Consider the following 25,073-nt stretch of genomic DNA (forward strand, 5'->3'; position numbering starts at 1 on the left):
TTTTTTTGATTATTCGATTTAGATATGCGTCATGGTGGCAGAAAGCAGAAAAAGATACATGTGATTAGATCATATCCATATACTAGTGTTGTCACAATACCAACATTTTGATTTGGATTCTATATGTGCTTAAAGCAGTGTTTCCCAACCAGTGTGCCGCGGCACACCGGTGTCACGTGAGAGATGTTCCGTGGGAAATTGTCCAACATTAAATACCGAGCGAATTGTAAACAGGATTACCAAACCACAGGTCAGTTTCCGCAAGGCTAATCGTGCATGCGTGGCAAATCGGAGAATTTTGAGATTTCATGTTGTGGCATCGGCACATACTCAATTTATGTGTGTGTTGCTGTTAGTGTTGGCTCGTGAGTGAACGATTCGTTCAAAAAAGGTTGGGAAACACTGGCTTAAAGTACCTCAATACAGGTACCGAAACGGTACCTTGATAAAAAATCTAAAAAATCAGCAGAACTTGCAAAAATAAACTGATAATGTTTTTTATATTTTTTAAAATTATTATTAATTCAAAATATTAGGATATACTTAATCAGAAAATAACATTTTAATTATTGACACTTCACACCAGCATATATAAACATCATTCAACATTATTGAACATAAAAATAATACCTAGCTTTTTATGTAGTATGACGTTTACTGTAATATAGTATTGAGCAAGTTATGAAGATTTTCATGTCCAAAAATGCAGTTGTATGATCTCCATCCTGTTTGGACACCAAATTAGCCCATTTGGAAGTTAAAAATGCACTTTTAATTTGAAATGTGAGCTCAATGTCTGCATCCTGTATCAATGTCAATTTAAATGCATTTATGCATTCACTGTTTAAGCTATTATATTGCATACCATATTAACCTATTTGACTACAGTTCAAGTCAACTATTGTTGATATTAACAATACAATTTCACAGTTAGTGTCAGGCAAATATGTTTATTTAACTGTAATGAGCACATTGCTTTAAGTGTGTGTATGCGTGTGCGTGTGTGTGTGTGCGCGCGTGTGTGCGTGTGTGTGTGTGTGTGTGTGTGTGTGTGAGTGTGTGTGTGTGTGTGTGTGTGTGTGTGTGTGTGTGTGTGTGTGTGTGTGTGTGTGTGTGTGTGTGTGTGTGTGTGTGTGTGTGTGTGCGTGTGCGTGCGTGCGTGCGTGCGTGTGTGTTGTCCGCCCCCAACTAGTGAAATGCCCTGTCAAATTCTACAAATTGGGAACAAAATAATTCACACTCTGACTTTTTAAGGGGAGTGTAGTGTTAAATCACAGCTTGAAACTGGATGCTGGTCAGCGAGGTGCTTAGCCAGTTTGGACGTATTCCCACCTCGAGCCACGGTAGTTTTAAAACAAGCCTTATAGACAGACTTTGCCATGTTGGTCACTTTGCTGTCCAAGAGTTCCAAAGAGTTCAGTATGACACTTTGCGCATTATGCTTTTCAATAAGCGATGCGACAGCGAGGCCTTCTCTGCTTGAAGCCAACTTTTTTTTTATGGTGGTGAAAGCTGAACCATTTTGTCGTTTTCATCTTCTCACAGTGCATACATGCAGAAGCACGCCTGCCAAGCACTTAAAGGCATTTCCCACATTTCAGTAGACAGTATTTTTTTTTAAAATCTGGTCTTAAAAAAATGTAACATGCCGCCGAAATATCACGGTACTATACTGGTACCATTTCCTTGTATAACACAGTGCTGAAGTGAATAGCAATGCATGCATAAAAATGATGTTGCTCAATGTTGTTACGTGTTTATTTCCAGTGTGTACTCGTTCATTGACATGAGCCCCTACTAAATGCATAAGCGCAGTACCATCTGATATTGGCAACATTAAAGTAAATTTGAATGGACTGTTAATAAATTGACTTGGATGTTCAAAAACTCAGACGGGAGTTTTAATGTCATGATTATCTTTTCGCCTCTAAGTTTTAAGGATTACTTAGTATATGAGATGCCTATGTCTATGTTTACCTACTTAAATTGTCTTACTAACTACTGGATATATATGCAAGAATTTCTGCCACTATTTTTTCTTGTCTGGGATCTTCTTTACCATTATTCTTCTTCCTCCTTTTTCTTCCTTCTTGTCTCTTCCATGTCTTTTATGTTCCTGATTTGTTCCTATCATCCATTATTTTATCCTTTTGTGTTTACTTTGCTTTGCCACCTCATTGCTGCTCCTCTCCTCCATTTCCTGCTGCGATGCTCTCCCTGTCCTCCCCGCATCTGGTCCCTCCCTCTACCCTGTATGAACCGTTCGTTCACAGAAGCCACACCCACTCAGTATAGACCTGTCCACACACCTCCTCCTCCCCGCCCGCCTCCTGCTCCGCCTGCTCCTTCTGGCACCCCTTTGACTTACTCCTCCTCCTCTGATCCCCCACCAGTGTCCCCCAGCCCAGGCGTTGCCCTTCCCTCTGCCCCCCGCGACCTGGTCCCTGTCCTAGTGTCCAGCCGATTTGTCCGACTCAGCTGGTGGCCCCCAGAGGACACCGGAGGATCTATACAGACTTACGGTGTTTATTACTCCCAAGATGGCATTGAGAGGTAAGAGTACTTTATTTGTCTTGATTCACTTTGTCTTTGATTCTATATCTGTAACTTCCAGCCAAAGAGTTTTATGTGTCACATAAACAGTTGATATACAGGAACGCATTTGTTTCGACTCCCATCTTCCCAACTTTTTGCTGCTTTCCTGAACTCAAATATGATCATTTTTCAACTGTATGTAAAATGAAAATACTTCCTATTTCAAAGGAGACGAGTCCATCAAAATTGGTATGTGAGTCAAAGTTTATAGAGAGGCCTTTTATCGACATGGGAAACGTCTTAGCACGTTATTAAGCTAAATGAGAGCAAAGACAAAAGTGCGGCATTTAATTTATATATATATATATATATATATATATATATATATATATATATATATATATATATATATATATATATATATATATATATATATATATATATATGTATATATATATTATATATATATATATCGAAGTTGCCATTGGGCGTACGATCCTGATCCAGAAGGATCCTTCAGTTAGGTTACGGATTCTAGTTATTGATCTGACTCCAAATTGCGATCAACACTTAACACATAAATTGCTATGTCCTAATCCACACACTGGCGCACCTAACAATTTTGCGAGTTCGTTCTGTCAAAGAGAAGACCAGTAGATCAATCAGACCAAATTTACCAATTATTTATTCCTGACAAAGCGCACTAATACAGGCCTGGGTCCCGGGTCCCTCACACTAAAACTCGTGCGTTTTTGTGACCACCAAAAGACGACACATTCTTCCGGGTTGCCCAGTTTTAAAGAAACACAATATGAATATTAAAGCATGCAAAATATTGTGAGATGATTGGTTGAGGGCCATCTCCTCCCCAGTCCAGGTGTCGATGAGGTCAGACGGTTGAGTTTTCCCCTCGAAGGCCAGTCTCATAGACGTGCCGTTGTTCTCGATCCTCACCGACCTTGAGATTATCTCGTCCGGTACTCCCTGTCTGGGCCTATACACAACACTTCCAAGAAAACAAGTTCATGCAGTTTGCCTGCACATTCCTCGGCCCCCACCAATCCACACGAGCACTTCAATACTAGATATTAATATGATTATAAGTTTAACACAACCTTAAAAAATATGTTTGCAAACTCCCAAAAACACATTTTCCTTTATTCCCTCTCATGACCTCATTTATGAGGTCATCACCCGTTACCCTAGCAAACAGCTACCAGCGCGCAGTCGATCCTTCCTTCCCCCCGCTGCTCATGTTGAGTCACCAGGGCATATTGGCCCATCGGTGGCAACGGGCCAACGGTTTTCTCGATCAACCGGACAGTGAGTGACCTAATACATGGAATACAACAACAATCGCATAAAATCATAACTGTAGTAAAAATAGCCACAGCAACAAGCACAGACATGATGAGGCCTTTCCAGCTTCCGAACGTTTTCATCCAATCAGACCAAATATCGGTGTGTAGGCCTGAATGATCTTTCATCTTTTTGTTCAGTGTCCTTAGTCCTTCCAACACCTGGATCAGTCGGCCTCCTCGTGCCGTGTTGTTTGGGATGAAAGTACAACATGCATCACCAAACATTCCACATACACCATGTTCCTTAGCCAATAGCATGTCCAACGCAATTCCATTTTGGAACGCCATTAACGACGTTGCAGCCAATTGTTCATGAACTGCGGCGAATGATTCAGCTGTATAATTACCCAGTCGTTGGACATTGTAATGAACGTAATTAATACTGTCTACATTTTTATTGGGGGTGATCCATAGGAAGATACTTTCGAATCCCGAGAACACTTGATTAACGAGTTTATACTTATCTGACACACCCCGGGGCACTCCTATAGTGTCAATATATGTGGGATCGTCGTCGCTCAATCACGGGGGCAAAACGTCTCTTTTGGCTCGCTTCAGGAGCCCCGCCAGTGGGGACTCCAGGTCCCAATTGAGATTCTGTATTTCAATGGGGACAACCACCACAGGCATTATCAAAGACACGAGGGCACAGATACCTGATGCATTCTTCGGCAAGAGATCCTATAATTTGTCATCACCACACCACAACCAGATGTCACTGGTCTTCCTCTGCTCCTTCCATCACTGCTGGGTGAATTCTGGCATGTCCTGTTAAAGCTTGAAAACAAGTGAATTTGGAAAAAACTTTGTATATCACAATTACAAATTGAAACCTACTCACCCATTTCTATTTTACCACTCCCCCTTTGACACATTCACCCAATGTGTCATTACGTATCAAAAGGAACCTGCAAAGCGTCCCCTCTCATCACCACTCTCATTGTAGCCAGGCCCGCGGAACCTCTAGCTCCCATCTGGGCCCCGGGACCATCACCCCAAGTCCTTGAAACTTGACTGTCCACCACACACTCGGCAACACAAACAAAAATCATCGCACTCCTGTCAGTGAGCTTATAGCCCTGCTGACAGCGGACATTTGTACACACAAAAACAAAAACAGACATCAAGTATCAAAACAAAAACAGTCATAAAATGAATCCTGGCGCCCGCAGATCATGTCCTGAAAACCACGTCATCAACAAGTTCATCATAAAAACCAAAAGGGCAAGGGTTAACATATTCTTGTAAATCCAACACAAACTTTCCACGAACGCAATCGACAACCTGCAAGAATGAAAACAAGTTACGCAAGCAACGCGCAATCCGCTCCTTGGCTGGTGGCTGGTGCTACAAAAAAAAAAATCAAGTCACACAGAAAAACAAAGCAGAGCGTGCTATTGTCGCAAACACGTTCAAGCGTCAAACAATTGGTCACTGTCCACCTAGTCCATCACCCCGTCGGGTGAGCTCAAAGTCGTCACACGTCAAATCGTCCAAAGTCTTGCTGTTCGATACTAGTTCTGTCTTGTCTGACCATATCACTGAAATGGGCCTTCTCCATCACACCGTTTTGTTGTCGATGGTGCCCCTGATTGATCATTGAGCCATGGTTCCGGTCAGAACTCATCACTTACCAGTTCCAGACCCTCCAGTCTGTACCACCCCTTCAGGTGAGAGGAATTTTATCCTCAATTGCAAACACATCACCCCAACTTCAGACCTCTCTGGCCAATCATACTGCGCACACACACTCAAAGTTAGTATGTTAGTGTGCAGGCAAACATTGACTCCTAATAGTAACTCTTCACATTTGGACATAGTTGTCAACATGACCTATTGTAAAATCTCCAATTCAATTTTCCATAAACTCGCCCATCAGATTCATCGCAAATTGTCATATATGTCTATCTGGGGGGGCCGACTGTGGGACCCGCGTGTCAGGGGAGCCTCCATAACCTCAGATTGCTCCTACAAACTCGGTCTCTATTACTTATCCTAATTAAATTCAATAAAGATGGGTCCGACTATTCCCTCTGGATTTTTACGTCATCATTTGGCTCTCCCCCTTTTTCCTGTTGTCTAGCTCAAATATGTTTCTCAGTCTGCTTCACTTTATTGCCCCTCTTGGCGAGTCTCACTCCCCCCTCTCAAATTTTCAACTTTAAAATTCACGCCCAATTTTACAAAATTCTTTCTATATTTTTATCAATTTTCTGACCAATTCAACACGTTCCAAATTTAAACATAATCTTGTGGCTTTCCCCGAATTTTTATTCAGCCTCTTCGCCTTCACACGCAATTTCTAAGGAAATTAATAATTCTAGTTATTATTGTTAATCATCCGTGGCCCTCGTAAGGACAAGCCGCACCAGTAATGGATGGATGGATGGATTGTTAATCCTAACCCCAAATGCCTATCATAAATTGCCATTTAAATCAATTGTCGCAAGGGTCATGTCAATGTATTCATTATTTAAAGCCCTACTGTATTCTTTTTTTTTAATTAAGTAGTGCCCTTTATTACTATTTTGCTGACTATCCAGAATTCCAACTTTCTTATGGCCCCTCACCCCTTCAAGCTGAAATATGCATCCTATAAATCAGTCGCAGTTGATGTGTAATTAAATTCTGTTGCTTTGATAAAGGTCAATTAAGTTTAGCAATTCAGCCTTCTGTTGCCCGAATCCAAATTTTCACTGGTCCAATTATAAAATTTCATTATTTCAGTTAGATTAATTATGTATTCGAAATGCTAAGTTACATATAAAAATGTATGATTCAAATTATTTAATTTCTATTGATCAATGTCCACTTTGCAAAGTTTCTGATCACGCTGTCATATAATTTGTCAGTGCATCTTCATTGACCATATCTATGTATTTTGTTTTTTATCCCCGTTTCAGTGTCAATAAGCATCCTTATTATTCCCTCTTTTATCAAAACTCCTCAGTTATGTCTGCCCCAGCACCCAAACACACCTCCATCCCTTTTGTCCCATACTCCACCAACTTTGTAATGCTTCAGCAGTCTTTAGCAATGTGTCCAGTTTGACTTCATGTGACTCGTGCAAGTCTTTAGCAGCCTCTCCTCTTAGATTCTCATGATGATGATTCAGGGCTGGACCGTCCGCCATTCTCAAATGCATCCATCTTGTCTTTGTTCTTTCAGTCTATTTTTTTTTTTGATCTGCGACTGTGTGTATTCCACCAACTGTATGGTTCTTGTCCTGTGAAGAGCCGTGCTTGCCCCCTTTAAGCATGATAATAGTTCCTGTTGTTCTCCCAAAGGTCAAAGGTGTCTCATGACCAGGGACAGTCCTCTGTTGATTTTGAGGCAGCCAGTAGAGTACAAGGACTCAGTTCAGGACTTGTGCCATGCGCTAGGGCAGAACACACTGGGACACAAATTTCACAAAACTATCTTCGTGTTATCAGTCTTCATGAGTAGTATTTGTTCCTTACACCCCAAATCTTCCTATTAACATTTTGTATCCTATCAGTTGCGCACACTCATCATCTTACTATCAAGCCGCCCTTATCAAATGTTTTTTTTTTTTTTTGAGTAATCCATCCACCCTACCCATTAACACGGCTAAAATCCTCGTTCCAGTGTTTATCATCAAATAAAGTTCCGAAATCCTTTATAATAAACTGTAATGTAATTTAACAATCTACCAACATGGTTGTATATGCGGTGAATGTTATTGTTCAATCTATAGGTCATACAGCGCCTGTGTTCCAACTATGACACTCCTCCTTGGTTTACCATCTCATAAATTATTGTTGTCAGCAGCGCTAAATGATAGTGCTTGAAAGTGAATGTCTTATCGCCCAATTTAAAACACATGCCGCATTTGAGCGAGTATTTATTCATTTATTTGCCATCCTCATGTTAGCTGGCATGTGTCAGAATTAAAATGTAATTTTGCTTTTAATTTTAAGTCTTTCAAAATTGCTATATCCTTACTGCACCGAGATAAACTGTTAAATATATCTTTAAAAACAAACAAAAACAATCTATGCTCCTGTTAGCCTGCAATTGTCCAAATCAAAAATGTTATTTTCTTTTAATTGTCTTTCTTTTGAACCTCTAAATCGCTCATGTTGCTAACTTAACCTAACCTTAAAGAAAGGACAAACAGGTTACTCCCAATAGCTCCTCATTATTTACGAGTTAGCCCCCCCTTTCTTGAACATTCTCTGATCCATGCAGTCTTCCTCCTCACACGCCTGCATCCACACAGGGTGTGCACATAAACGCACACACCGAGCGCGCACACAATCGCACGTACACACACACACACGCATCCACACGCACGCACGCACGCACGCACGCACAATCCATCTCTCATGTAGCTTCTTTGCCACTTTCTATCGGTCAATACCATTCACAATTTGCGCTTCCACATCAGCATATACATTCCTTCAATCTCACTGCTTCAAACATTCACTGAGAAACTCACACTGTCCCTGCCCCGCCCGGGCCATAGCACCCCCCGTGCGAGGAGGGGGTCGCGGCATCAATGTTGACCGGTTACAGGCTGGCCATTTCCTGCAACAATCATGATGCCGGCCCACCGCCCGCACGAGCATAGCACAGGCCCACGCGCACAGCCCAGACCCGCGACTACGCGCGAGTGCAGGCACGCTCATCAGTCTCAACTTCTCAAAGGGCAGGCCAACTTTGCTGTTGCGCCCTTCATCATGTTCACATTCGACATCTTTCAATGTCTTCCACACAACATTTGTTGTCTCTTATTCTCATCCTATCAAGCCACCGTTCTAGTAACTTTTTGTCACACGCCTTATTTTCTCTACTGCCACACCTTGCTCATCTTAGTTTCTCTAACCAACTTAAACACACCATTGTACACTTCTCAATTTCCCTATTATCGCTCAAAAGCCTCCGAAACATTCTCCATTACTGATTTCTTCCATAGAACACACATCTCACTCACACACACTGATATACACACCCACTCATGAGGATCCTCTGCGCGCACACACTCTCCCCCCAATTTGGTTCATTTTGGATATTTTAGCGGTCTGATCTCTCACAGGAGGAACTGTTACCACCGGATATTTTTTGAGGAGGCCTCACTTCCCCTCGGGGATCTCTTTATTAACTCCAGCTATTTGAATACGATCGTCACCGCACCCTTGTCCGCCATGACGAAGCACTAGGTCCCTGACCTATCCTTAGTACGCGTAAGTCCCTGACTTTACCGTACACGTTACACACGTAAGTTCCAAACTTATTCACCGTATGTATCTTAACTTCATGCACTCCTTATTTGATCTGAACGACAGTCTCCTCTTAAATTTCCTCTTTCAATTTGCAGCATTTCGACTTATAGTAACAGGTATTCTGCTTACCTTATCGGTGATGAGCTCAGGGTTTAGGAGACGTCGTACCAGCTCAACGTTGTGCGCTTATTCCAAACGGTTCGCCGACCGGGAGACAGTGTCCCTGACACTGTCCGGTGTCTTGGCTAAAGACCACGAGTTGTCAATTACCCTTCTCTTGACATCACGTCGGGGTCACCAAGAAATTGTTAGGTTACGGATTCTAGTTATTGATCTGACTCCAAATTGCGATCAACACTTAACACATAAATTGCTATGTCCTAATCCACACACTGGCGCACCTAACAATTTTGCGAGTTCGTTCTGTCAAAGAGAAGACCAGTAGATCAATCAGACCAAATTTACCAATTATTTATTCCTGACAAAGCGCACTAATACAGGCCTGGGTCCCGGGTCCCTCACACTAAAACTCGTGCGTTTTTGTGACCACCAAAAGACGACACATTCTTCCGGGTTGCCCAGTTTTAAAGAAACACAATATGAATATTAAAGCATGCAAAATATTGTGAGATGATTGGTTGAGGGCCATCTCCTCCCCAGTCCAGGTGTCGATGAGGTCAGACGGTTGAGTTTTCCCCTCGAAGGCCAGTCTCATAGACGTGCTGTTGTTCTCGATCCTCACCGACCTTGAGATTATCTCGTCCGGTACTCCCTGTCTGGGCCTATACACAACACTTCCAAGAAAACAAGTTCATGCAGTTTGCCTGCACATTCCTCGGCCCCCACCAATCCACACGAGCACTTCAATACTAGATATTAATATGATTATAAGTTTAACACAACCTTAAAAAATATGTTTGCAAACTCCCAAAAACACATTTTCCTTTAAGTCCCATCCAACTACCGGCCAATCACCTGCCTCTCCACAACATGGAAGCTGATGTCGGGCATAATATCAGATAAGATCAGCGGGCACATGGATCAATACATGAGCACTGCTCAGAAAGGGATTGGTAAAAATACCAGAGGAGCAAAACATCAACTCCTGGTGGATAGAACAGTCACCCAAGACTGCAGAACCAGACGTACCAACCTGAGCACTGCCTGGATTGATTACAAGAAAGCATATGACTCAATGCCACATACTTGGATCACTGAATGCTTGAGGCTGTACAACATCAATGGGACTCTGAGAACCTTTATCGCCAACTCGATGAAACAGTGGAAAACCACACTTGAAGCCAATGGCAAGCCACTTGCACACGTGACCATCAAATGTGGTATATACCAAGGAGACGCTCTGTCCCCAATGCTGTTCTGTATAGGACTGAACCCCCTCAGCCAAATAATCAACAAGGCGGGCTATGGATACCAACTCAGGAATGGGGCCACCATCAGCCACCTCCTCTTCATGGATGACATAAAGCTGTACGCTAAGAACAAGCGGGACATTGACTCCCTGATCCACACTACCAGGATCTACAGCTCTGACATCGGAATGTCATTCGGACTTGAGAAATGTGGCCGCATGGTGACAAAAAGAGGAAAGGTAATCCACACAGAGGGGGTCTCACTCCCAGAAGGAACATTAGCAGACATTGAGGACAGCTACAAATACCTTGGAATTCCACAGGCAAATGGCAACCTTGACGAGGAAACAAGGAAAGCAACCACAGCCAAATACCTCCATCGAGTAAGGCAAGTCCTAAGAAGTCAGCTCAACGGCAAGAACAAGTCCCTAGCCATTAACAGCTACGCCCTACCAGTAATCAGATACCCTGCAGGAATCATACGGTGGCCAAAGGAGGATATACAGACCACAGATATCAAGACACGGAAGCTCCTAACCATGCATGGAGGGTTCCATCCCAAGTCCAGCACCCTGAGACTGTACACTAGCCGTAAAGAAGGAGGCCGAGGACTAGCGAGCGTGAGAGCCACTATCCAAGATGAAACATCCAAGATCCATAAGTACATCAGGGATAAGGCCCCAACGGATCATGTGCTCAGTGAATGTCTCAGACTATGGGCATCAAGATGAGGTGCTGGAGGGACCATCATGGGAGGACAAGCCCCTACATGGGATGTACCACCGAAACATAGCTGAAGTGGCTGATATTCAGAAATCCTACCAATTGCTAGAAAGAGCTGGTCTGAAGGACAGCACAGAGGCACTGATCCTGGCTGCACAAGAACAGGCCTTGAGCACCAGAGCAATAGAGGCCCAAATCTACCACACCAGACAAGACCCCAGGTGCAGATTGTGCAAAGAAGGTCCTGAGACAATCCAGCACATAACTGCAGGGTGTAAGATGCTGGCAGGTAAAGTATACATGGAGCGCCATAACCAAGTAGCTGGAATAGTGTACAGGAACATCTGTGCAGAGTATGGACTGGAAGTCCCGAGATCCAAGTGGGAAACACCTCCAAAGGTGGTAGAGAATGACCAAGCCAAGATCCTCTGGGACTTCTAGATCCAGACAGACAGAATGGTAATGGCGAACCAACCGGACATTGTGGTGGTGGACAAAGAGCAGAGGAAAGCCGTTGTGGTTGACATAGCCATCCCAAATGATGGTAACATTAGGAAAAAGGAACATGAGAAACTTGAGAAATATCAAGGGCTCAGAGAAGAGCTGGAGAAGGCTTCAGTGGTGCCTGTGGTCATTGGAGAACTAGGGGCAGTAACCCCCAAACTGGAGGAGTGGCTGAAACAGATCCCTGGAAAAACATCTGACATCTCAGTCCAGAAAAGTGCAGTACTAGGAACAGCAAAGATACTGCGTAGAACTAAACTTTAGCCATGACTGCGATACTTTAGTTACTAAAGTATCGCAGTCATGGCGGCTTTTTCGAGAGATAGAAAAATCAGTTCAAACAGTCAGAGGGCAGCTATTGTAAATTGATAAACTACTGCCCTTCAACAAAAGACAGGGTTTACTAAAAAGGTGAAAATGAAACTGTGGTGGGGGAAAAAGTGCACAACAGCTCTCCTTTAGTGATTCTTCCAGAACAAGTTGAGTAAAGCTATATTTTACTTGTGTCGATTGGCCCACACATAGCCCTGACCTCTTGTACTTGGGATGAAGGAATTTTGAACCAGGCCACATCATTAGTAACCTCTGACTGATCTCTCTGACATCAAACCTTTATGACTGAAAATGTTTCACTTTCACTCTTATTAAATAGAATGGAAATAATCCTTAACCATCAAACCCGACGTCCAGATAGGTACAGAGCTGTATGTATTGTCCTACTGCTTTGCCAGGGATGTAAAGAATGCAAGATAATGCTTATGTTGCCCTAGATAAAACTAAATCTGTTGTCTTAATTTGCCAAGTGCAGAGCTATCAATACTATGCTCAGATGATTTCACCCTGGGGCCTATTTTAATGCTGACTTTCCACCATCTCTGTTCAAAAGAGCAATAAAGAGAAGCTTGTGCTATAGCTGTGATCCATGAGGAGAACTTAACAGCTTCAATTAATTGAGCGCTAAGTAAATGCGGACTGCAAATGAAAAGGTAATCAAAGTTTTAGTAGCAATGGCTACACCTTCCTTGTTTGGAGTTGGTGGGCAGTTATTTTGGGAGAGATGTACAAAATCCCAAGGATGTGGGGTCACTTTAACAGTCCACCTTTATTTGAACTCTTAAAACCAACTGTCGCTGTAAGTGTGCCATAGACAGACGGACAGGTAGACAGAAGATTACCGATTAATCGGCCGACCAATGTTAATAATACATACCGTATTTGCCAGTGTATAAGTCGACTCGGTGTATAAGTCGACCCCCTAAAATTTGACGGAAATTTACGATTTTATGATATATCCTTTGTATAAGTCGAGCTCAATTGTTGCATTATATTAAACTTCAAAATTCAATCAGAAATATGCGAAATTTATTGACGAAATGTGTTCAAATTCGCGGGTTTGTAGCGAGCGATCCATACGCCATTTTAAATATTATTTACTTCATGACCCTGTGATATTATGCGCCGAGAGAAACTAACAACAATGAACACTCTTAGAAACTGGTTTATTTTTAGTTAAGAAACAACAAATTATAATTATAAAGTGATTGCCGGTACATAGAGTTCGAAATTCGTCTTCATCGTCGCTATTTCCGAAAAGCTCGTTCCATTCGTTTTCGTTTAGTTTGTCGTCATAAAGGGCATCTTCTTGGTCTTCTCTATCCTGAGAGCGTTTGGCGAATATTTTCTAAGTGCCAACGGCTCTTGCGCCATAAAGAGTCCGCCTCGGCTGGTTCCCCATGTCGGCCAGAACAAGTGAAAATCCGGCCTCTTCCCCTGGAAGTCTGGCCAAGTTTGGCGAATATTTTCTAAGTGCCAACGACTCAACCGCCGTAAAGTGTCCGCCTCGGCTGGTTCCCCATGTCGGCCACCACAAGTGAAAATTCGGCCTCTTTCCCTGGAAGTCCGGCCAAGTTTGGCGAATATTTTCTAAGTGCCAACGACTCAACCGCCGTAAAGTGTCCGCCTCGGCTGGTTCCTCAGGTCGGCCAGAACAAGTGAAAATTCGTCCTCTTCCCCTGGAAGTCTGGCCAAGTTTGGCGAATATTTTCTAAGTGCCAACGACATTCATTTAGACATGGCGATTGAATGTTTACGTACCGGTAGTTATTGTCGTTGCTTGACGCGCGATGACTCGCACATTCGCTCAATACCCAGTACTTCCCCCTAGCAGTCATCGTCGCTGCCTGGCTTTCGATGTCCGTTATTGAGGTGAGAATATTTGAAATTGTTGCTGAGGATGCGTATTAATGCGACGAACGCTTTATAATGATTCAGTTTCTTGCTGTTTGATGAGCCTGACGGACGCACACCCACGCACAATGAGATGCATGAGAAACGGCCTTGGTTACCATCACATTTGAAGCGATGAATACGAAGTTACATTTTATGACTCGGTGTATAAGTCGAGGTCGATTTTTTTTCAGTCGATTTTGGATCGAAAAAGGTCGACTAATACACCAGCAAATACGGTATGTATTATATGTATTTTTTTTTGTCAGTTCCAACAACTATATGACCTAAAGATATACATTTGACTGTCTAACAACACTTTAATTTTCAAATAGAGAGAGAGATGTAGGGATAAAACATGCAAAAAATAAGTGAACAAAACATCTAAACTATTCAGAAATTATTTAAATAAAATAAAAAATAATCATTTTATAAATTAAAAATGCTACATATTGGAAGTAATGTACAGGTGGAACAACTGTTGCAATGCAATATAAACAAAAGCTGTGTACCTGGTTGTGCGTGGTTTCTGTACCTCTGGAATAGTACTGCAACAACGTGAAAATAATGTTTCTTGTTTTAATTACTTTGGGCTGGCTGAAAAAGTAGTTGAATCTATGCTATAGTCTTGAAAGTGCATAAGCCCTTCGTCTGAAAGCTGCTGATAGAAAGGACTGATAGTGTAAGTGGTGTATACTAACGGTATGTCAGAGACGGTACTTATATCCCTTCATTACAGCTCTGCTGCACACAGCAGCTCTGAATGTTTAGTAAAAACTCTCTGGGTGACATTGGCAAGTCCCCCGCTGATGTTAAATGGTAACCTCTGACAGTTGGGAGCTCCAGCTGAATGCTTTCACATCCAGGCTTTTAAGCTTTGTTACCTGAGGGACTAAGTTGCCTGCAGTATTTTAGGAATCTAAGTGTTAGGATGGACTGTAAAGCCTTTGAGTTTTCACCATGAAACATCACAAAATATGTCAATCATAAAGACTGAAAAAAAGGCAGAATATACAAACGCTTTTGTCAGTACTACCGTATTTTCCGGACTATAAGTCGCTCCGGAGTATAAGTCGCACCAGCCATAAAATGCCCCAAAAAGTGAAAAAAAAACATTTATAAGTCGCTCCGGAGTATAAAGTCAAAGTCAAAAGTCAAAGTCAAAGTCAGCTTTATTGTCAATTTCTCCACATGCCAAAGACACACAAAGAAACCGAAATTTCTGCGGGAGCGCAGGCTCCTGTACCTCTTCCCAGAGGGCAGAAGGTCAAAGAGTGAGCCGGGTGACTCACATCTCTGGCAATCGACAAAGAGTGAGCCGGGTGACTCACATCTCTGGCAATCGAGGTTGCCTTGCGGGCGAGATGGGAGGTGTAAATGTCCTTCAGGGAGGGGAGCGAAGCACCAATAATCTTACCAGCCGTATTCACTATGCGCTGCAGGGCCTTCAAGTTCTGTTCAGTGCAGTTACCACCCCAGACAGCGATCCAACTGGTGAGGACGCTCTCAATGGTGCCACGGTAGAATGTAGACAGGACTGCCTGAGGAGCACATGCACGCCTGAGCTTCCGCAGGAAGTACAGGCGGTGCAGAGCTTTCTTTGCCAGTGACGAGGTGTTAGCGGACCAGGAGAGGTCCTCACTGATGTGCACCCCCAGGAACTTGGTGCAGCTCACCCTCTCCACCACAGCACCATCGATGATCAGCGGCAGGTGTGTTGTGTGACCCTTCCGGAAGTCAACAATGATTTCCTTGGTCTTATTGACGTTCAGCAGGAGGTTGTTGTCCCTGCACCATGTGGTCAGAAGGTCAACTTCCGACCTGTACCGAGTCTCGTCGCCCTTCGTGATGAGACCCACCAGTCTCATAAGTCGCATTTTGGGGGGCAATTTATTCGACAAAATCCCACACCAAAAACAGTCATGAACGAGCAACAACAGGCTAAACGATAGCAACAACAGGCTAAACGATAGGTATGCTAACGTGACAAACACAAACAAAGAGCTGAGAACGGGCCTGATGTAACATATAGAGTGATTAAGGGCAACTATTACATGAATAACATGTTTATAAAACCATTGGTGTCACTCCAATTCATTAAATCCATCGATCATTCGATACAATAGCAACAGGCTAAACGATAGGTATGCTAACGTGACAAACACAAATGAGGAGCTGAGAACGGGCCTGACGTAACATATAGAGTGATTTAGGACAACCATTACATAAATAACATGTTTATAAAACCATCGGTGTCACTCCAATTCATTAAATCCATCGATCGTTCTTTGTCAACAATGACTGCGCACGGCTGAGGGCGCTTGCACTTCAAAATATTCCACAGGCTCATATAACGATAGATAAACTATATTTCAAATAACTATAATATAAGCAATACTATTATCAAACCATCCGTGCACTTTAAATCCATTAAATCCATCGATCAAATTCCTCGTCCTTTGTCAACATCGCCGCGCGTGCGCCCTGACGTCAGCCTCGTCTTTATTCCACAGATCTAGTATATAACTATATTGTAGCGTTAACAAAGTACAAGGATAGACGTGGGTTTGGTAAACGGCTCTTTATTCCACAAAACAAACTTCCAAGCGTGTGGCGGCGTGGACTTCCAGAGACGATAGCTCCATGGCAGAGGACCGGGCGTGCGTAATGGCCATGTCCGCGCCCAATGCACCGTTCGCGAACAGCCACTCGACCGAGCGCCGGCCCCCGACTCAGTAGAGTAGGACCGGGCGTGCGTAAAAGCCATAATAGTTTTTCAAACCTTCTATGTCACTCCAAATCCTTAATTCCTTTAAACTCTTTGTCCTCCGTGTCACTTAGAAATGATCACCGCTAATGATGCCGGTCATCCTTACGTGGGTCGCGCCGCGCGGTGCCACTGACGTCACTTGAAATAGCAATCCATTGGTACATCACGGTTCTCCAAACTTTCTTTCTGCTGCTCGATTACTGTTTTCAGCTGCATATTTTACAACTTGAAGTTTGTAATTTGCAAAATATGACTTTCTTTTTGGTGCCATTTTTCTTAAGCCCACCCAGTTGATGAGTCACGGCCAACGGTGAAATTTAAAGCGCCCTCATCCAGTTTCGTCTGAAAATATATATTTTTTCAGATGTAGTTTTTTGTTTTGTTTATTTGGTTGTTTTATCAAAGTCAAAGTCTGCTTTATTGTCGATTTTTTTTTTCATATACCAAGACACACAAAGAGATTGAAATTACGTTCCCACTATCCCTCGGTGAGATAGTACACATATCCATACAAGCAACACAAAAAAAAAACAAGAAGGCATAAACAATGAATAAATAAGAGTGTTGAATAAATGATAAATAAACAAATAATAACAAATAATAATAATAAATATAAGAGGAGCAAACAGACAGTGGACTTGGATATGGTGCTTTAAAGTGTTAATTGCTTTATTTGATGTTTTCTCTATTTTTTATGTTTTGAATATGTTCAAGATAAAGATATAAAAGCATGTGAAGTGATCAACTATACTAAAAATAACATGGGAAGTGGTCAACTATACTTGTAAGTGATGTCTTAATGATCAAGTAAAAATTTGTGGAAAAAAACATATATAAGTCGCTCCTGAGTATAAGTCGCCCCCCCACCCAAACTATGAAAAAAAACGTGACTTATAGTCCGGAAATTACGGTAATAACTTGCATGAAAGTAGAGGGGAGTGAGGGAGAGATGGAGCGTAAATATTACGGTTAATTAAAATCCACAAATACAAGAGGGCAGATAAAGGGGAGAAAAGAGGAAAATATTTATTTACTGAAAAAATCCAATTTGATACTAAAAAAACCATAAAATATATATATATATATATATATATATATATATATATATATATATATATATATATATTTTTTTTTTTTTATTTTTTATTTTTTTTTTTTAAAGAAATATTGTATAGGCGGCTCGGTGGCGCACTGGGTAGCACGTCCGCCTCACAGTTAGGAGGGTGCGGGTTCGATTCCACCTCTGGCCCTCCCGTGTGGAGTTTGCATGTTCTCCCCGGGCCCGCGTGGGTTTTCTCCGGGCACTCCGGTTTCCTCCCACATTCCAAAAACATGGTAGGCCGATTGAAGACTCCAAATTGTCCCTAGGTGTGAGTGTGAGTGCGATTGGTTGTCTGGCTCTGTGTGCCCTGCGATTGGCTGGCAACCAGTTCAGGGTGTCCCCCGCCTACTGCCCGATGACGGGTGGGATAGGCTCCAGCACGCCCGCGACCCCCGTGGGGACTAAGCGGTTCAGAAAATGGATGGATGGATTGTATTTTAGTTTGGATTGAGTTTGAATCAATACCTTCGTATCATGATTACAATTTAATTCCTAGGTGAATATTATAATGTTAGTGATATTTAACAAGGTTTTCTTTTGGGACATAAATGAAAAAAAAAGTCTCTTTGCTAGATCCCAAAAAAGGAACCCTGCATTTGTCATTGTTTTCCTTCACCTTTTCAGCATTATATCAGTGATATGGTTGGTCGAACCAACCAATATGTTCTGGGCAGGATCTTGACAAGTTCAATTCAGTTATTCCAGACGCACATACGTAATTATGTGGTGTCAAGCTTAATCAGAACTCCAGTCCTCAATGATTCCTTTCCAGCCTGTTTTAGGTGCATTTCTACTACAACACACCTAATTCACCTCATCAGCAAGCTCTGTAAAAGCCTTATAACGATCTTGATGATTTCAATCAGGTGTGTTGCAGTGGGGATACATCTAAAACAGGCTGGATAGGGGCCCTCGAGGACCGGACATGGTGACCCGTGTTCTACAACTTCCAAAGGCAGGCATGAGCAATCCGCATGCTCTTTATTTAAAACTGCTCTAGGGTTTTATGTATCCCTCCCTCTGTGGAGTTTGCATGTTCTCCCCGTGCCCGCATGGGTTTTCTCCAGGCACTCCGGTTTCCTCCCACATCCCAAAACCATGCTTGGTAAGCTGATTGAGCACTCCAAATTGCCCGTAGGTGTGAGTGCGAGTGTGGATGGTTGTTCATCTATGTGTGCCCTGCGATTGGCTGGCAACCGGTTCATGGTGTCCGCCGCCTACTGCCCGATGACTGCTGGGATAGGCTCAAACACGTCCGTGAACCTCGTGGGGACAAGCGGTACAGAAAATGAATGGATGGTTGCATATATACTGTATTTTCCGGACTATAAGTCGCTCCGGAGTGCAAGTTGCACCAGCCATAAATTGCATAATAAAGAAGAAAAAAAACGCATATAAGTCGCACCGGAGTACAAGTCGTATTTTTAGGGTGGACTTTATTTGACAAAATCCAACACCAAGAACAGACATGAATAGGCAACAACACGCTAAACGATACGGTATGCTAATGTTTCATAAACACAAACGAGAAACTGAGAACGTGCCTGACGTAACATTCAAATAACTATAACATACAAACAAGTTTATCAAACCATCTGTGTCACTCCAAATCATTATATCCATCGAAATATTCGTCCTTTGTGTCCGATCCGCCTGTCGATCTCGCGCTCCATCCTCCCCTCACTCGTGAACAAAACTCCAAGATACTTGAATTCCTCCACTTGGGGCAGGATCTCATCCCCGATCCGGAGAGGGCATTCCACCCTTTTCCGATTGAGGACCATGGACTCAGATTTGGAGGTGCTGACCCTCATCCCGACCGCTTCACATTCAGCTGAGAACCGTTCCAGCGAGAGCTGGAGATCACGGCCTGAAGAAGCCAACAGCACCACGTCTTCTGCAAAAAGCAGAGACGTGATGCTGAGGTCCCCAAATCGGACCCCCTCAATGCCTCGGCTGCGCCTAGACTTACTGCCAGAAATGCGGACCAAACTCTGGCATCGGTGATACAGGGACCGAACCGCCCTTATCAGTTGGCTCGGCACCCCGTACTCCTGAAGCACCCTCCACAGAACCTCCTGAGGGACACGGTCGAACGCCTTCTCCAAGTCCACAAACACATGTGGACTTATTGGGCCAACTAGCATGCACCCTCGAGGATCCTGCCGAGGGTGTAGAGCTGGTCCAATGTTCCACAGCCAGGACGAAAGCCACACTGCTCCTCCTGAATCCGAGGTTCGACCTACCGACGGACCCTCCTCTCCAGCAACCCTGAATAGACCTTACCGGGGAGGCTGAGGAGTGTGATTCCCCTGTAATTGGAACACACCCTCCGGTCCCGCTTCTTAAAGAGGGGAACCACCACCCCAGTCTGCCAATCCAAAGGCACTGTCCCCGATGTCCACGCAATGTTGTAGAGGGGTGTCAGCCATGACAGCCCCATAACATCCAGAGCCTTTAAGAACTCCGGGCGGATCTCATCCACCCCCGGGGCCTTGCCACCGAGAAGTTTTTTTAACTACCTCAGTGACTTCGACCGCCAAAGCCACGTTCCGCTTGGCCATCCGGTACCTGTCAGCTGCCTCCGGAGTCCCGCAGGCCAAAACGGCCCGATAGGACTCCTTCAGCTTGACGGCATCCCTTACTGTCGGATTGCCGCCACGACAGGCACCAACGACCTTACGGCCACAGCTTCGGTCGGCCGCCTCAACAATGGAGGCGCGGAACATGGTCCACTCAGACTCAATGTCCCCCGCCTCCCCCGGGACGTGGGAAAAGCTCTGCCGGAGGTGGGAGTTTAAGCTCTTCCTGACAGGAGATGCTGCCAGACGTTCCCAGCAGACCCTCACAAAGCGTTTGGGTCTGCCAGGTCGGACCGGCATCTTCCCCCAACATCGGAGCCAACCCACCACCAGGTGGTGATCAGTTGACAGCTCCGCCCCTCTCTTCACCCGAGTGTCAAAAACATGCGGCCGCAAATCCGATGACATGACTACAATCATCGATCATTGAACTTCGGCCTACGGTGTCCTGGTGCCAAGTGCACACATGGACACCCTTATGTTTGAACATGGTGTTCATTATTGAAAATCCGTGTCCAGCACAGAAATCCAATAATAGAACACCGCTCGGGTTCAGATCGGGGGGCCGTTCCTCCCAATCACGCCCTTCCAGGTCTCACTGTCATTGCCCACGTGAGCATTGAAGTCACCCAGTACACCGATGGAGTCCCCAGAAGGAGCGCTCTCCAGCACTTCCTCCAGGGACCCCAAGAAGGGTGGGTACTCTGAGCTGCCGTTTGGTGCATAGACACAAACAACAGTCAGGACCCGTCCCCCCACCCGAAGGCGGAGGGAGGCTACCCTCTCGCTCACCGGGGTGAACCCCAATGTGCAGGCGCCCAGCCGGGGGGCAATAAGTATACCCACACCTGCTCGACGCCTCTCACCGTGAGCAACTCCAGAGTGGAAGAGAGTCCAGCCCCTCTCGAGAGGGCTTGTACCAGAACCCAAACTGTGCGTGGAGGCTAGTCCGACTATATAATTTAATATTTTTTCTGCCTCGCACACCAGCTCGGGCTCCTTACCAGCCAGAGACGTGACATTCCATGTTCCAAGACCCAGCTTCTGCAGCCAGGGATCAGACCGCCAAGGTCCCTGCCTTTGGCCGCCGCCCAGCTCACACTGCACCCGACCCCTTTGGCCCCTCCCACAAGTGGTGAGTCCATGGGAAGGGGGACCCACATTTCCTTTTCGGGCTGTGCCCGGCCGGGCCCCATGGGCGAAGGCCCGGCCACTAGACGCTCGCGTTCGAGCCCCGCCTCCAGGCCTGGCTCCAGAGGGGGGCCCCGGTGAGCCGCGTCCGGGCAAGGGAAAACGGAGTCCATTTATTTTACTCATCATAGGGGGCTTCTGTGAGCCGTGCTTTGTCTGTATATATATATATATATATATATGTATATATATATATATATATATATATACATATATATATATATATATATATATTCCTCTGCTGCTTAAATTATTTTAGTCTTATGCTCATAACAGCCTCTCCCCTGCTTGTGCATGACTGGTAGTGCGGTGCAAGTGTCAGGTACCAGCACTAATTTATCTGCTGCACTGTGGTGAGTGCTGTTTCATCAGTTGCGGTTGCCATCCACCTCCAGCACCGAGGCAATTTTTTGGCTTCAGTTACGGCGCTGTGTGAATAACTGTGCGGCTCCTTCTAGCTTGGTGGCCGGATGCCGTTGGTGGAGTGAATTCTTCACAGTCTCTGTTAGTTTTCCCCAGTGTTCCCTTTGTGAAATTGTTTGCAGTTTCACTGTTGCGGTAGAGCAACATTGGCATGGAGCAAAGCTCGCATTCTTACTGTTTTGTTGATTTTCAGTTTTGTGTAGTGTTTTTAAAAAGCACTATTTTTCTTCTGCTTCCTTTTTTTGTTTTACTTCTTAGTCGTCTTCATCTTCTACCTTGACTGTAGTATATGTATAAGTATGCCAAAAATACAAAAATCTTAAAAATATATACATCTTGTCTGAATAGGCAGATATGACAAATCTTCTCAACAAGAACAAAAACAAAACAATATGACAAAATTGTAACACCGCTTCAATAAAAAACTAAAATTGAAATATATAAAATAGGCCATATACTGTATTTATTCAGTTAACAATGATGAAGACCAACTCACAGACACTGACTTACCTTCAAAATAATCTGAGTTTAATTATTCACTACCGAAAACAAGACACACAGAAGCAGCTACACGGCAGGTGGCCTTACGTCTTGCTAGAGCAGAAATGTAATAATGGGAAACTAACGGCCTCGGAAGTGCACAGATGGTTCACATAGTCTTTGTGAGAGGAGATGATCAGCTGCTGATTAACAACCTTGGTGCACTTCATGATGCTTGACCTGTTCTATCTGAACAAGTGGAGGAGGGATGTATCGTACATATCACACACTTTAAAGATATACTTGTTTTACTGAGGTTCTCCTGTATATTTTATTAATCATTTTGTGACTTGATTAATACTTTAAAATGAGGACAAAGTGATTTAGGTGGTGTGAGGAATTGTCTTTTTTTCCCTTACCCCATGTTTTTATATGTTAATTATTATAAAGAAATTACAGTGATCTCCATATTGAAGGATAAAAATGAAAATACAGTGATCTTCTTTTATTGCTGATAATTGATTTTAAGACCACCCGTGATAGGTGAATATCTGCGATGTGGTGTCAGTTCTTTTACGATATCCGCACAAGACTTTTATAATTGTATTATTAAACACTTTATTGTATTTTCAAACACTTTATTGTATTGAACATTTTAAATTCAAACTGATTTTTAGAGACATTCTTTAGTGCATTCTTTTCTGCTATGCCACTTGATTCCCGTTTGCTCAATCCGCTGTGTAGTGCTTGCCTGTTTCCTGATTCGCTGTTTAGCGAAAGCCTGTTTTTTTATGACCTGCTCTGGACGCTGCACGACGCGCGTCAACTTGCCTCGTCATCCTGCTCTGCTGGCATTCCAGCCCTCCTTGTCTCCTTTTTCCTTTCCCCAAATAAAGCCTGCGTTGCATTTGGTTGTCCTGTCTTGCCTCGTTGATGACAAAACAGCTTGAATCAGAGATGCTGCTAATTCAGTCTGCATTATTAGGTAGCGGACTGTGGGAGGCTGAGATAAATCGTGGTTAGAACTGCTCTTACAGCTCCAAGCCAATCAGCGGCAAGGATATAGATCAATATGTTCCCATTGGTCTTTTTCGTCTCCTCTACCGGCCAATAGTGTGCTGCAAAGTCAAATAGGCAGACAAAACCCAAGTGTCGCCACAAAAAGCCGCGATGCGCTGAATTATCTGAAATAGCAGTATTTAATATAAAACCGTGAGGCCGTGAAAGACGAACCGCAAAATAGCAAGAGATCACTACCTGGTGATCCTGAAAGGGGGATCCTTCCATCTGTGGTCCCTTCTCAAGGTTTCTCATTTTCCCCTGGCAGGGTTTTTTTGAGTTTTTCCTTGCCCTTTTGGGAGCTTATGATCAGGGGATGCTTTGAGAATAATTGTCAATTTTTGGCTATGTGAAGCCCTTTGAGACTCTTTGTGATTTAGGGCTATACAAATAAACTTGACTTGACTTGACTTGACTTGACTTGACTTGACTTGACTTGACTTGACTTGACTTGATCACTATATACAATTTAAAAATAACACCACTAATCCAATGTCTGGAACGACAGCAAAATGTTTCATAGTTTCATAGTAATCATAGTTTGTTTTTATTGTCCAAGTACTATGTATGGTAAAACACAGAGGGAATTTGTCTCTGGTACACTGAAATATGGTTGGAAAAAGAGGGGGAGAAATTCCTCGCTCTGCCAGTGCTCTGGCAGTTGAAGTCACTATAGTACAATAGCAAAAATGGTACTCCAACTCTCTCTCTCTCTCTCTCTCTCCTCTCTCTCTCTCTCTCTCTCTCTCTCTCTCTCTCTCTCTCTCTCTCTCTCTGTCTCCCACCCTCCCTTCCTTCCTTCCTTCCTCCCTTCCTTCCTTCCTTCCTTCCTTCCTTCCTTCCTTCCCTCCTTCCTTCCTTCCTTCCTTCCTTTCTTTCAAAAGATTGTCTTGGAAATTGTGTGGGTAGTGTTTGAAAAAAAAAATGGGTGATAGTCTCATCGTATTCCAAGTTCTAATGAAATATTAAATCCAAAACGTTTTAAGTGTAATATATCATTGTACATTATTATGGGATGCCAGGCTTGAGCACCTGCTTTGAACACAGCTAGTTGACTGAGATAGATTGGTGACTATGTAAAAGTCATAAGCGTGATATTCACATTCTCATTTCACGTCTCATCAACAGAAACAGACATGAACACTTAACTTTCTTGTCAGCAATGACATGCGGGAAATTAAAATTCATTAATTTTGAATACAGTTAACAGCCATACAATGCTGTTCAGTATTTTTAAACAGTTAATCTACATCTCTAAAGACATCATGAAGTCCAAAAATGGATTCCCCTCATCTTTTTCTCTCGTCAGTGCAAGAAGTGCAATTTGAATGATACTCCATGAAACGGTGTCACTTGCAGCTGGTTTTGTCTCATCTTTGCTTTGGTAATTAATTGCGAGAATGCAGTGATGCTGTAATCGTTGGATTAACTGTAGTTACTGGGCGAAATAAATTACACCTAGATTATCTGCATTGTAACAAAATATAATGAGGTTGTCTTT

The 25,073-nt window shown here is 43.5% G+C and overlaps 1 protein-coding gene across 6 annotated transcripts in view; it reads left to right on the forward strand.

Moving 5' to 3' along the window:
- Positions 1-25,073, forward strand: part of dcc (DCC netrin 1 receptor) — a 249,177-nt gene that overhangs the window by 132,344 nt on the left and 91,760 nt on the right. For 3 of the 6 annotated variants that reach the window (XM_088391100.1, XM_088391099.1, XM_088391101.1), the window contains exon 8: positions 2,274-2,553. In XM_088391100.1, coding sequence (XP_088247226.1) covers positions 2,274-2,553 — 280 coding nt within the window. The remainder of the gene's footprint in view (positions 1-2,273; positions 2,554-25,073) is intronic. The other 3 variants (XM_088391102.1, XM_088391104.1, XM_088391103.1) reach the window with 1 other exon arrangement.

This window comes from Syngnathus floridae, chromosome 12, assembly GCF_059516105.1.
Source record: "Syngnathus floridae isolate MCC-2025c chromosome 12, RoL_Sflo_1.0, whole genome shotgun sequence".
Classification (NCBI taxonomy): domain Eukaryota; kingdom Metazoa; phylum Chordata; class Actinopteri; order Syngnathiformes; family Syngnathidae; genus Syngnathus; species Syngnathus floridae.